The following is a 15,027-nucleotide window of genomic DNA, read 5'->3' as shown; positions in this document are numbered from 1 at the left end:
CTGCTTTCCGGAAAATGAAAACTCTGTAGTTTAATGCTTGAAAGTAAAGAAATTAAGACAACCGTACATATATAGTAACGTATTTTACTATATACTGTTGTTCTGTAAAATAAAATTATTATTATTATTATGAACTACTTTTTTATTTTACAGTACAGTATTCTTGCAATAATAAAATGCTGTATTTCCATATTCATTTAATTTTAATAATTTAGAAATTAAATAATTAAAAAACATTTTTTAGAAGTTAATAAAATGAAAATTAATATCTTTAATAATAATTACTATTTTTAATAATTTAACAATCCTAATAATAGTAAGTATTATTACAATATTGTTATTAAATACTTTTATTTCACAGCACAATAGTATTGTTGCAATAGTAAAATACTGAATTTCTTAATTGATTTCACATGTAATTTAGATGTTTATAAAAATACTATTTTGAATAATTTAATACTTATTATTATTATTATTATTATTATTATTAAATTGAATAAAAAAAAATTCTAGGAAGTACTTGCTTTTACTTTACAGTACAATAGTATAATTGCAATGGTTTTATATATTTTTAAAATAAATTTAATAAAATAAAAATAGTATTTTGATTCATTATTATTAATAATTATTTGTAATAATTAGTAAAAATTATTAGTATTTGTAAAAAATAGTATTATTGCAATAGTAATATATTTCTGTATTGATTTAATATTTCTAATATACATTTTAATAAAAATCTTATCTTTAATATACAGTCATATTGAATGGGGAAAAGGGTTTTCCTTCTTCTTCTGTTCTGTGTTTTGACTGCTGCTACTTAAGAGCATATAGAGTGTTTCTCCAGTGAATGACCCATGCTGTGAGATGTGGTTCGTCCAGCAACAGGTCTCCTGGAAGGATTGTCAGATACATGAGGAAAAAGTGCCGTGTCTTCAGGGACGGGTGCTTTAATATGGGCTTCTGGCCAGCAATTTCATTTGTGCCGTGGATAGATGGCTCTGCTAACAGCCTATTTCTATTTTCTGTAGAAGGAAGGCACCGGGGGGTTTGAGAGAGGACCGTTCCAGCTGCTCGAGGGCAAGGGCAAACAGTTGACATGAACGCCAAGGATAAAGGATACTTTGACTATCAGAATTAAAAAATGTCCTTACTTTATTTTTTGTTTTATTTTTTAACCAAGAATCTATGCAAGTATAGCAATGCTTCTAGATGCACAAGCTTGGTTTTACAGTGTTGTGTTTGGAAATATGTCAGAACTCAACACAAGAGAAACAGATGTTGCATTCTCAGCATTGCCATAGTGGACGTTAGTTTAAATTAGTGTTTTTTTTTCTAGCCTTTGTGGAGCAACAGTTTTAAGAACAATCTTGCTCAACAGGTTATTTAAAGCAACACCAAAGATTCTTTTGTACCTTAAAATAATGTTTCCAGAATCGTTTCAGTGGTTCATCAACTCGTAACAGGGTGAACGGCACTTCTGCATTCGCTTTGCGACCCTCTATCGGCTATAACCGCACTATGCAAGTTTGCCAGATCGGGTAGCGGATCTGTAGTTCGAATGAGACATAAGAAACTACAAATTTGACTTGCTTTACGACAAGCGTTACTATAGTCGATAGGTGGAGCCTACATAAAAAAAATAGCCGTTTCTGATGTCGCAATACATCATACTTTTCATAAAATCATGCAACATACGCGACGGTAGGCTAAATTATTTACGACAGCGGTAATGGACAGTTCCGCTTCCAACCTGTAGGGGGACTGAAGAAGAAAAGTGCTTTGGTGTTGCTTTAAACTGTTGACGTTTATAGCTAGTTACTCACGCTACATTGGCTGTAATACTGATGCTGTCCTGTAGAGGGGGCCAAAGGATAAAAATCTTTTACTCTCCATTTCCATCAGTTAAAAGGACTAATAAATGCATACTCCGAGAGCACTCCACAAGTTATGTTTATACCATCTGGAGACTCGATATTGATGCATGTGAATGCATGTTTTAAACAGGTTATTTTACATTAAGTTAGTTGCCTTTTCTAAACTAATGCGCTGCTGCATTGTAGCACACGCACACACATACAGACAGTGTTTTTATGGAAATATAAGGGGAGACACAGGAGGCAAAAACATCGTTATTTTTTCACTGGTCAATTTTGAGATTTTGGGCTATTTGTCTTCAATAACATGTCTTCTTTCAGACTTTGTGGTGAAAAAAAACTTTCGACAAAAGTTGCCGTTATAAATCAACACGATGTCTGCACACTGTCATCACATATACCGATGGAAAGCTCTCTCTCTCCTGTACAATGTTGTCAGATCCAAATATGGTCATTTCCTTTTTTATCAGCAACTAATCGTGAAAGTACAATGGGGCATTTAACTCTTTAAAGTGAAATCTCATTGGCTGATGTCAATTTTAAAGGCTGTTTTTTTTTTCTCATACTCCGAGCCCGAAATCTCCACTTCAGCAGCACTTACATACACCAAACTTTCCAGCTGTATTCCTATCTATATTCTTAAGGTTTTTTCTAGGGTTGTGCCGATGGACGATATCATCGTCCATCGTGATGGCTGACCGACATCACGATGGTGAGCCACCATCGTGATGCCACGCCCCCCACCCTGTCAGACCAGCCCAGTCTCACGGCAGTTCATGTTCGTGTGTACACCAGTGGTTGGGAACCTGGCTCTTAGGCAAAAATCATGAGGCTCGCAAGGTCTCTCACCCTTTACCAACGAACGATAAAAAAATTAAGATGTGCGTGTGCAGTGCTGTTCGCGAGTGTCACGAGTCACCACAGCAATCAACTAACCGCTTACGTTTCTGTGGTAACCTAACAGCTCTTGCACTGGGATTCAAGCAGCCGCTGCTTGTTTAAGGTGATGGCGAAAATCATTTTAGAACAGCAGCGAAAATGTAAAAGTAGGCTATATAAACTTTAATATATCCTTTTATTGAAACGGGTGCTTTACTGTTCAAAGAGACATTTCGAAACATTTCACCCGCTGGCCGCTGGTACTTTCACTTTAGCCGCAGACCCTTTATGTCCTATAAATGTGTCGTATTGTTGATAATCCGCGCAGATTTCAGTTGACGATTCTGTTTAAAGTTATTAATAATAAAACATGAATGAATGAGAAAGAAAAGAGCAGGATGTGCTTTATATTGAAAAGAAATATTAAAAGCGCGATAAGTCGCGAAAGAGAACTGAATTGTACTGACAGGATGATGTGCGTGCGCTCCGAGCGCAACACGGACAAGCATATAGTCTTTGTCTTCGGTTGCGAGTAAACGGCCAAATAAACATATAAATATTTCAAAATGCCAAGCCGAGTATTCCCGTGGCGTAAACACAGTAGAAGTGTACTCTCTCTCTCTTTGTGATGGTCAGCGCGATTCCGTAGCACATCCCCCGCCCCCCCCCCCCCCCCCCCCGGACGATATCATCGTCCATCGCGATGTTTTACTGTAAACATCGTCAACTGCCAATTTAGGGGACATCGCCCAACCCTAGTTTTTTCAGAGGGGTTTGTTCATATATCATTCAGATTCTGATTTATACAACATTTTATATCTAAAATTTTTATGGCTGTTGACAGTTTTTTCTGATTTAATGGAGTGATTAAAAAAAAATAGATATCCAAAATCCCCTCTGTAAAAACCTTTGACTCTAATATGTCAACAAAATGAAACTGGTTTTATCCAATGTTCAGAATTTATCTTCTGGAAATATATGCAAATTAGCGCATATTTAATTAGATACTACCCAATTTGCATATTTAAACATAAACATTCTAAAAACTTGTAATACAAAAGATATTTGTCTTGTCAGTAATCAACTGGGGAAGTTTCATGCTGATATCTATTAAGTTTTTTTCCTATTCACCTGGGATGTCTCCCTTAATTGGGGAGATCTGGTTAATTGGAAAAAAACAAGATACATTTCTAGAATATTCTACAGATATTCCATAGAAAAAAGAAAAAAATATCAGCTTGTATGAAAGTATGAAAAGTGACCCTTGGTTATTTGAACAGCATTGCAGGGAACTGCTCTTTATAAATACACTATGGGTCCTATCTTGCACCCAGCGCAATTGACTTTGTACACCGACGCATGTATCATTCTGCACCCGACACACAGCGGACTTTTCCCTCCACAGACGCACGTCTGTAAATTAGGGAATGAACTTGCGCTCCCGGGGGCGGTTCAGCGAAAAGAGGAGGCGTGTTTCGGCGCAAACGTTCCCTGGTGCTATTTTGCAGTTTCAGAAAACAATTCTGCCACTGACCAGGAAAAACCTAGTCTAAAGTCAGTGGCGCGTTGCGCATGTTATTCAAATGCTATTTTGAGGGCGCATGCTTGGCCATAATCAATGTAGTGTGTGCAAAACGCGCATACACTTTGATTCTCTCATCTACACAGAAGCAGCAGTTTTCATTTTTGCAAATCATACATTATTACAAGGAAAAATATTGTTGTGTGCATGAAGATGTGAAAAAATAGGCATAAATCTAGCTTACACATTTACCCAAATTATTATACGCCTGTTTAACCGAAGCTAATCTGTGTGTGTTTCTCCATCCCCAATGTCACTTCTCTGTGTTTTACGGCCCTGACGAGAACGTCGGTCTCCTCGGCTGTGAACCGCTCCTGGCGTGCGCCTGGCAAATCCGCCGTTATAATAGCAATCCGCCATGGAACAAGTGCGCCTGCTCTTAAAGGGAATGTGAGATGTCGCTCTGATTGGTTTATTTCACATTAAGCCCAAACCACACCTATGAGTAATGAAGCTACTTCAAACTAACACATTTTAGATTTGCGTCGGGAGCAAGAGTCATTTATCCCGCCGGTATAATAGCAACAGCGCCCGAGATCCGCCCACAAAGTTACTTGCGTTTCGCGCGTGATACTTGCGTTTCAGATCGTTAAAATAGGGCCCAACGAGTGCGATCAATGGGAACTTGAATGCATGAGAAAATGCAAATGCTGACTTAACCTGTAACTGCGTTTGAACTTTGACTGCATTATGCTTTTACAGACTTTAGATAGTTCATGACGTTGCCTTCAGCTGATTTCTTCAAGAGAGGTGTGTGCCATGTCAGTTTTTCCATCAATATATCATCATGTACATTTGTCACTGAACCCAACAAAAGCTGGATGTTTTAAAATGCACACTGCTTTTTCCTCCATGCCAATGCTTGAGGATGTTAAAATACACCAGATGTTTTTCTCTTTTTTTGGTTTATCTCTACGCTTTAGTCTTTTATTCCCTGCTCATTTTCTTATTTCCACTATCAGCATCTCTTTGCCTGTCTAATCTGAGTCGGTCTGGTCGCTCTCCCTTGTCGCACAAAATGGAAATTTCTTTCAGCCACCAACTGTTGATCACCGAAGGGTGTGATTTCCCCTACAAAAACGGGCTATTAAATCCCCAGCGGTGCCCGTGGCAGGCCTCAAAGAGCCCGTCTGATGCGGGGGCCCGTCTTATTACAGAGGAGGTTATAGACTCGTAACGTCCAGACCCGCACGCTGGTGCTAATTTGAGTGTCAGCTTGTGGTGGACGCCTCCCCGTCGAGAGCCCTGAGTTATGAGCCGCAGATTAAAGGAAGGGTGTGTTTCAGGGGGCCGTTTGGATCCGTGTTCGGGATGGCCCGACTTGGCCCTCGACCCAAACAAACACCCACCGTTCAGAATAACTCCGTCAGTAGGATGAGAATGAGTTCCCAGAACCTAATCATGAACTCTTACATTTAAAAGCAACACATTAACTGGCTTAACGGTTTAATTGCTTGGATTTTGTTGACAGGATTTGGCCCGTTTTCATGGCACTATTAATCTGCCCCTTCAAGGCTGCGAACTGCTCCGTTGAAGCAGAAATACGAGTGTTTATGAAACCAGAGATGCAAGTGTCTGGTTACCGTTACTAGGCTTTTTTTCTTTCTTTTTTTGAGCCGCGAGTGTGAGGAATTTAATAATCGCCATCCGCATCACCTCAAGGTTAAAAAAACGGCCCTTGAAGTTTGATTGAAACCAGGAAAAATAGTTTGAAGTCCTGAGCGAGGTGTAAATTGCTCGTGTGTGTGTGTGTTATTTCGTGTTTTCAGATAATAGGCTGTGATCTCTTTATTTAACCTGAATAAGGACAAAAATAAACATTGTTGGTTAAATGACGTACATTTTAGTTGAGTTTGAAAAGGAAGGCCTGCTTGAATAGTTTCATTACCTCATTTTCACATTCAGCCATTTATTATTTATGAAAGCTGTTTAGTGCTTTTTCATGCCGCAAGGTGCCTGGTTATGAGTGTTGTTTAAAGGCAGGGTATTTGTTCTAGAAATTTGTTCTCTTTTGTTATGCTGGTTGAAAGTCTCTTCATATCCTGAGAGCAATCACTAAGTTAAGTGGTCTAAATGTGTGTGTGTGTGTGTGTGTGTGTGTGTGTGTATGTATGTATACATATATGAAATGAAAATTACCTATTAATTGTCATTAAACTGAAATTACTGAACATAAATATACGAGCTTGATAAAAATACTCATTTTAGAAGAAAACTTCAGATGACACTTGGAGGCTTTTGCATCTGAAGTCTTTATATATATATATATATATATAGCCTATATATATACAGCTTATGCTGCATTCACACCATAACTACTGTAATTTGGAAGAGATGGAAATCTGTGACGTGTGACTATATACTCGGAGCGGTTCGTGACTCGAATTTATGTGTTTCAGTTACAACACTATCAACGGCGAAATGAATCTGCAGCAGTCAGGTGGTAAAGGTCAGAGCTCTTTAAGTTGTTTATGTTCATTATTATTGTAATGTTTAACGCCCACTCTCCTGCTGTACGCGTTCATGTATTTAAGGAGGCATGGCTTTCAAGACTCTTGAGGGTAGGGTGGGATATTATCATAGACAGTATAAGAAATGGACACAGCGACCCCATAGACTTCAACGGAGAAAAGTGAAGCAAATTAGAAGCACTCACTTCCTGATGGCTGAGCGTACTGCGCAGACTCATACTGAGCTTGACGACGTAGATGTGACGTGAGCAACCCGTCTGTCTTCTAGTAGCTGTGCCAAGAGAAATCTGAATCATTCCCTTCCGAATCTTGCAGAGACGAAGAGCATGAGTAGGAGGTGTCCATTGGCTAAGAGTAGGAGCAACTATATGAGTCTCTATATGGGCTTCTCCCTTGACTTTATCGGACTTTATGCCTCCACGTCCCCCCGATTGACTGCGAGCTTCTCCTCCTGTCTATACGGTAATTTCCAGAGAGTTATGATGCAATCGTTAGCCTATTTTTACAAAAACTGCTTCTACGGGTCAATGGAATGCTAACAGCAGGTGATGGCTTGTTAGCCAATGGCGGCCCCCGGGGGTGATACGCTTTTCGGGTGCTGGATTACCCCCCTGGATATTATGCTTTCAAAGCTCACGATTGCTAGCCCTGAAAATTGGCCGACGGTCACTGTCGCTTGTGTCATAGAAATCGCCAGCTCTTGAACGAACTGGATCATGTCGCTTTGTTGCTGCCTTTCGCTGGTAGTGTAAACGGGGCTTTAGGGTTGTTGTGTTTGGTGGGTTTAGTCAGGAAGATGATCTTAGGTTAGGTTTTCACTCATCATATCAGTGTAACACCAAAGCAGCGTGTTTAAACTCTCTCCCGGTGTCCTGACTTTGCAGCACAGCTCTCCTGTCAGAGCCGGTTTGGATGATGAGGAGGTTTGGAATGACCTCAAGAGAATCACAGGATTCAGCTCTTTCTGCCCTGCATGTATGACGTCTTGTATTGCGTTAAAAAGTGCAATGCACAAAAAATTCTGTGGCATTGCTTTTTTATTTACTCAACACAAATACAAAATTTAATATTTATGAGCTCAAACCTCCCCCAAACCTTTCTAATAGTACACAAGCATATCCAAAGCATATAAAATCTCAATCTTTGCAAAAGAAACCCCCCATAATAATAATTAGACTTTATCTTTTAAGAAAATGACAGCGTTTGTCCATGCACAAGTCGCCACTACAATGCCACGATGTCTTCAACGTGGTTCGTCATGAATTATCATGTGTAAATAAGGTTCATTAAAAAAGATTAAAATTACAAATGAAACTAAAAACAGCTTTAACTGTGCATTAAATGATGATGGCAAGTGTAAAATAATGGTGGAAATGCTCTGAACATGGTGTGCTTATAATATTTTCCCCCGGGTCCAGCGATCACGTCTGAAGCTGACAGTGCCATATCATTTTAAAGAAGGCTGACAGCACCGGGTTCTCCTGGTGACGGCACATTAATACTCACACAGCCTCTAATCAGGCCACCGTGTCAAAAGATTATTTTAAGACCTGGCGAAACAGCTCCAAAAGACACAAAAAGGGCCCAGCCTGAGACAGAAAATGAGTTCATTGCTATAATTAGTCTCGCAGCCACCACCCCCTCTCCCCAGTTTCATTTCTTTGGCCTTGGAGGTTGACCAAAGATAATGACTACTGAGTTTTTCTCATTAAAGACCTTTGAGTGTGTGTGTGTGTGTGTGTGTGTGTGTGTGTGTGTCAGACCTCCCATCATCAGCTTCCTTCACACACACACATAAGCCCCAGTCACAAAACTAACCCTGTGCAGGTCAGAGGTCACAGGGATGATATATTTTTGCTGACCACCACCAGGTTGAGCTGCAATCAGGGGTCCCTGTAGAGAACGACACGATGGAGAACATTTATCACTGTCTGTGTTCTAGATGGACTTCATCGGTTCTCAGAGACCACCGTGATGTCTTGTTTATGAGGTGGCAGATGTTTACACTTTCCAGAGCCTTTCCTCCCTCTGTTTCTCTGTGGTGAACAAGAAACATCCATCTGATCTGCTGGAGATAGAAACTCCTGAAGACGCATCTCGTCTGTAGTTGTTGACCAATATATCGCCAATGCTGACATTTATCAGCCAATGTTTTTGGATTGCCATCAGTGATCGCATCGGCCATCAGAAAATCCATATTGGTCGACCACTATCCATGAGCACTTGCCTCTTTTACATTTGTGCATTTTTACTTGCAATGAACAATATGTTGGTACCACGTCAGTTATTGGCCAGTATTAGTTTTTTTGTGTGTGGTTTTTTTTATGTCTCTAAATTGGTCATTATTGGACATATATTTATCTGCCAATAGTACATTATAGTTGTGTAATCTCTAGCAAACCTCAAGATGAATATCCATTTTTCATACCATACATTTATAATGGCTAAATTCAGTTAGCAACATTTTTTTTTTTTTTTTAGTTTTTAATGTTTTTCATTCGTTCATTGATTCATTCATTTTTTCGTTGATTCATTGATTCATTCATCCATTAATTCGTTCATTGATTCATTCATCCATTCATTCGTTCATTGATTCATTGATTCATTCGTTCGTTCATTCATTCATTCATTCATTCATTTATTCATTTATTCATTCATGCGGTCATTGATTGATTCATTTATTAATTAATTCATTCGTTCATTCATTCGTTCATTCATTCGTTCATTCATTCATTCATTCATTCACAATATGCCATTAAAATAATTGATAGATTTTTAATATCATTGCATCCCTAGTGTTTAATTCTGCTCTAGTTTCCGCACTACTCTAACTAGATTAAACTTGAATCTTGCCTTTGCAATATTGCATTATTAGATCTTGTATGATAAATTGCTTGGGATTTTTTATTTTTTTAGGTTTCTTTGAACATAAGAACATTGAGGCCTTCACAAAAAGCCTTTGGACATGATTGCCAGGGTTTTGGTTTGCTTCGATGAACTGGTACTTTAAGGTATCATTTGGATTTAGATGTTTAGATTTGTAAGGAGCTTTCGGAGAATGATCTTTCTGCTGGAATTCAGTCTCGTTACATTTGAAGGAGACATTTTTAGGCACAGTTCAATAGTCCTTGAGTGTTTTGTGGACGGGGTTTTTCCACAGTGACCCTGCTGTGTGTCTGTGTGTGTATCTTAATGATTGTGTCGATGTGAAAAGGGATTACGTAATCGGAGCCCCTCTGTTTTGTCCTTGCTCATCCTTTCAGAAAAGCCTGTCTCATTTAATGAAGTTATTTCAGGAAGCACTTTTGCTGCTGCTGCATTTCAGTGTGAAAACTGTTAGTTAGGTTACAGCACTGGGATCCAAAATCCTGCTCTCCTGAATTGTTGTTAAGGACAGTACAGTCTGTAGGAAAACTCAATGCAAGTTAACCAATGCAGTCATAAAGCTAGCTGTTCTATATAGCTATAATATATAAAATGTTACGTTTTCTTTCTTTCTTTTTTTCATTATGTGAGTCTGCTTACAAAAATGTATTAGTACTAGCATGATTTCATCACCATAATAATTATTCAAAGCACTATGTGGTTTTTCTTAAAGACAAACCCAGTTAAAGGATTTGCTAAATGGTTTTCTGTAGGTCTCCTGATAGGCTTTTGTTCAAACAATATTTTGATTTCTAAAGACATTTTTATCTATTCGGCCTCAATTATCTAATTTATTTGAATTTATCTTAATTTCTGGGCTTTTCCAGGCAAATACTGTGATTTATGCATTTATTCAGTTGATTATACTACATGCAAGGTATTTTTTTTCAGTCAATTCATGGTAATAAAAATAACCATTTGAAGACACTCTTTTATCCAAAAACTACAACTAGGGCAGCAATCTCCCTTCCAAATTCAGTGTTCTCAATCCTAGTTGCATTTTATGTACACCAACTGTGAATTTAGGTCAAACCTGCACTTGCAGGTCATCAAATCAAAATGCCTTTTAAACCTTTGCATAATGCGAAAATAACAACATGCAGCACTGGCCTATATATTGTTTAATGTATGTTTGTAACCTAGGCCTATATGTTAACCTCTCAGTGGTGTTGTGCTGTACATCAGAAACTGAATCGTGGGAGAAGGTGAACAAGGTGAAGATGGGATGTATTGTCCCTTGTTCCTGTTCCTGTTTTTTTTTGTTTTTTTTAGGCCTAGGGAAAATAGAATGAAAATTAGTAGTTCTGTTCAGATAAAAGGGTCATGCATTTTACGTTGTAGGTCAAGTTATATAATGGATTTAGCAGATTTTTTTGTATGCTGATTGCAATGTCAGGTCATGTTACATGATTCTGTATAGCACATTATACCAGGATGCATGAATGTGGCATTTGCACGATATTCATGAACATGAAAACCCCATTAAGGTCATCAGTGGCACCTTCCCAACCCACAAATGGTAGCAGAAGTTCAAATGCTGGAGTCCCCACTGGGAACCTTTTAACACACACACACACACACACACACACACACACACACACACACACACACACACACACACACACACACACACACACACACACAGAGTACATATATGTATTGCATTTGGGGGCTCCAGTACTCTGTGGGAGTGATAAATGTGGCATGAAAATAAAGAGTTCTCCTTGCCTAATGCATAATCCAGTTTGAAAACCACTGAATGTTCTCTTGATTTGAAGCCCTACTTGGCCAATACAAGTAAGCAAAAAGAAATGGACATTAATATTTGTAAATAGTCTCTTTGTGAGAAGACCTAGTTGAAGGAGTCATCAGGCCTGTTTTGCGGTACACACCCTGCCACTTATCTAACAGTCTTACATTGTTCTGTGGTCATAAGGAGGTTTTGAGAAAGACATCCCACTGTCTTGGAAGAGTGTCTGAATAAATGTATTCTGCTGTTCTCTGTGAGATGCCTTAATGTGCTTTTGTTTTTCTCCTTGCTCCCAACAGATCGCTCTCCTCCAGCTGTCGTCCTAAATTAGCTGAGCTCTGTGAAAGGAAAGCTGTTTCAGCTGACCCCTTCTGCTCCTTGAAGCTCCAGCCATCCGTGACACCCAAATGCTGCCTGTCTTTAATCAAACTGGTCACTCCTGAAGAGAAATGGACTTGGAGTGAAAGGAACCCCTTCATGTGGACTCTAGGACAACTCTTAAGCTAGTTGAGATAGCTGGCCCTGGGACTCAAATGGGTGACCTATGACAATGTAACCGATAAGGGGACTTGAGTTTTCGCTTTCCCAAGCCGCTGCAAGACGGATATGAGCTTGAGCCGTGGGTATCGTCGATAAAACAAACCTTCCATCGCTTGAGGGCTTCTCTAACGTCATGCAGTCATCTGAGGAATTGTTTACCAGGAAGCTGAAAGCATTGAATGAGAGTATGGGACATCCAGCAACCAACACACAGGGCAAGCTGGAAGGGGGTGGTAAAACGAACGGGACGCCCGCCATGCCTAAAATGGGGGTGCGAGCCAGGGTGACGGACTGGCCCCCGAAAAAGGAGGGTTGGGAAAGCCGAGGCGGACCCAACTACGAAAGCGTCATCATGGCCTTTCAGAACGGGCAGCCAGACCAAAGTGCGGAGGTCACGGATTTGGGCGAAGCACCAATGGAGCCTGATTATTCGGATACAAAATATTCCCTGAGTGACCTTCTAAGTCGATCCCCTTTGAAGGGACTTTATCCCATTCGCCAGCGGAGTAATAGTGACGTGACCATCAGCGACATTGATGCGGAGGACATATTGGACCAGAACGCCGTCAACCCAAACACCGGTGCCTCGCTGCATCGGGAATACGGCAGCACTTCCTCTATTGACCGGCAGGGTCTCGGGAATGAAGGGTTCTTCACCATGTTAAGAGGATACCGGATTGACAGTTTGGACCATCGCAGCGCCCCGCCTGTCGGTTTCCCAGAACTCCTTCGCTACGACACAACCCTCTCCCCAAGCTTGCAGACCGCCGCTCAAATAGCCCGCGGTGAGATCGTCCGAATCTCGGGCTACGACTACGTGGACAGCTCACTCCTCTACAGCCGAGAAAGAGAGAAGTCTTTCATGCATCGTCTCAAGTCGGAGTCATCCGAGACTTCGCTCTTCAGGAAGTTGAGGACTATTAAGAGCGAGAACGATGGCTTACGGCTCTCCACCGAGCAGGACGACCGCCGGCCGCTCAGTTTTCAGAAATGCTTTGCTCACTATGACGTCCAGAGCGTCCTCTTTAACATCAGTGAAGCGGTGGCAAACCGAATCAGCCTCAACCAGAGGAAAAACACCACAACCGGAGCTTCTGCTGCCTCGCAGTACCAAATCCCAGGAGGTGGACAGGTGGGTGGGAATAATACTGGACCTGCATCCATGTTCGAATCGCCACTGGGAAGTCGGGAAGACCTCAATCCCAAGGAGAACCTGGATGCAGATGAGGGGGATGGGAAAAGCAATGGATTGGTGCTCAATTGCCCACATTTCCGCAATGAGGTTGGTGGAGAGGGGGAGAGGAGGATCTCTCTCTCCAGGGCCACTAACACCAACTACAGTGCTGGAGGAGAAAACTGCTCTTTCGAGTCGTCCTTGAGCTCCCACTGTACCAATGCTGGTGTGTCTGTACTGGAGGTGCCACGGGAAAGCCAGGCAATCCACCGTGAAAAGGTCAAGCGGTACATCATCGAGCACATTGACCTGGGAGCGTATTATTACCACAAATTTTTCTATGGGAGAGGTAAGCCTTGTTATTTTTTTGCATGAAAAATGGGGTTTTCTTTCATTCCATGTTGTATTTAGAATATTCATCAGTTCATGTTATTCCAAAGAAAACAAAGGTTTTATTGTTTGTGATCTTGCTTTGCTTCTGAAACATCTTTCCTCTTTAGCGGATGTCATAAAGGTTGTGTTGGTGTTTTTTTTTATTTTTTTTTTATTAATTATACATTAATTACACAACCCAAGTAAAAACTCTAAACTAAAGTGCCCCAAAAAAAAGATGAGTAAGCTACACTGCAAAAAAACTTAAAATTTAAATGATATAGATTCACTTGAAAGGCTACACTGAATAAGATATAATAATAAGAGTTTTCATAGATTTTCTCTTGAATTGAGGTGCATTTTGGCTAATTTCACTTTCTTTTAAGTAGTTTATATACAAGTGAAAAAATCTAAATAAAATACACACAAAAAAAAATCTGCCAGTTCAGTGAGATAAAATACATTCATATTATTGACACATCTATGAAAACAAGTCTATCTCCTTCAGTGTTGCCTTTCAAGTACATTTAAAGAGTTTTTATATATTTTAAGGAGAATTACCTCATTAACTCACCCTCATATCATTCGAAACCTGTATGACCAACTTTTCTATACAATGAAAGTCAGTGGGTTTCAATGCTGTTTGGAACTTTTCATCAACATATCTTCTATTGTGATCCACCTGAGGGTGAGTAAATAATTTCCATTTCTTTGGGTGAACTTTAGCTTTAACTTGAAAAAGAGTACAAAATACTTATTATAAACTTTAAATCCAATTTTTTTTTGCAGTGTTAATAATTAAAGAACTTGTATCTTGTAATATTTTCTCCTTTTGGATGCTATTCTGGTGATTTAGGGACCGAGACAATAGCAGTTTTTTTGTAAGCCTGATGTTTATTACACATTCTGAAAGGAGAAACGCTTGTGGCATGGATCGAGGTGTGAGAATGTTCGCCTGTCTTTGGCCTGTGATTTGTCATGTGAGGATAGACAGGGTGAGGTGCAGCTGTTCCCCTCCGAGGAGCCGTGATGGCGAGAGGTGAGACGGGACCCTCTCCTCACACCGCGGTCCCACCGCTCTTCATTAAAACACCTCAGCGCGTCTGGGAATGGAACGAGCAAACGATACTTCGACTTATCCTGCACAATGTCATTGGTGTTTGACTGAGAAGGTGTCAGCGGCTGTCAGACTGCTTTTTTTGCATGTCTGCACATCTGCATAGGCCTGACCGGATTGTGTTACCCATTCCTAAGCTCTGGAAAACAGCTGCTCCACCTCTTGCCATGCAGAAATTCGTTTCTTTCCTTTGACTACGCTGAATAATGAACCTCAGCCTGTGGGTGAAAGCTGCGATTGTGTCCTGCACGTTCACGGGCTTTCCAGCCGTAGCGAATGAGCGAATTACAGCTCAGCTCAAATGACAATAAATCATGTTAGCAAGCTCGTTCTATTGGGAAAT

General features: G+C 40.2%; 1 protein-coding gene across 8 annotated transcripts in view; it reads left to right on the top strand.

Moving 5' to 3' along the window:
* Positions 1-15,027, top strand: part of LOC311279652 (signal-induced proliferation-associated 1-like protein 2) — a 143,442-nt gene that overhangs the window by 46,716 nt on the left and 81,699 nt on the right. For all 8 annotated transcript variants that reach the window (XR_014625573.1, XM_084391284.1, XM_084391281.1 and 5 more), the window contains exon 2: positions 11,781-13,544. Coding sequence is in view for 7 of the 8 variants with exons in the window: in XM_084391284.1 (XP_084247410.1) it covers positions 12,155-13,544 (1,390 nt within the window). In the remaining variant the exon portion in view is untranslated. The remainder of the gene's footprint in view (positions 1-11,780; positions 13,545-15,027) is intronic.

Source organism: Rutilus rutilus (assembly GCF_951802725.1).
Source record: "Rutilus rutilus genome assembly, chromosome: 20".
Classification (NCBI taxonomy): domain Eukaryota; kingdom Metazoa; phylum Chordata; class Actinopteri; order Cypriniformes; family Leuciscidae; genus Rutilus; species Rutilus rutilus.
This window is presented reverse-complemented; position numbering and strand designations above follow the sequence as displayed.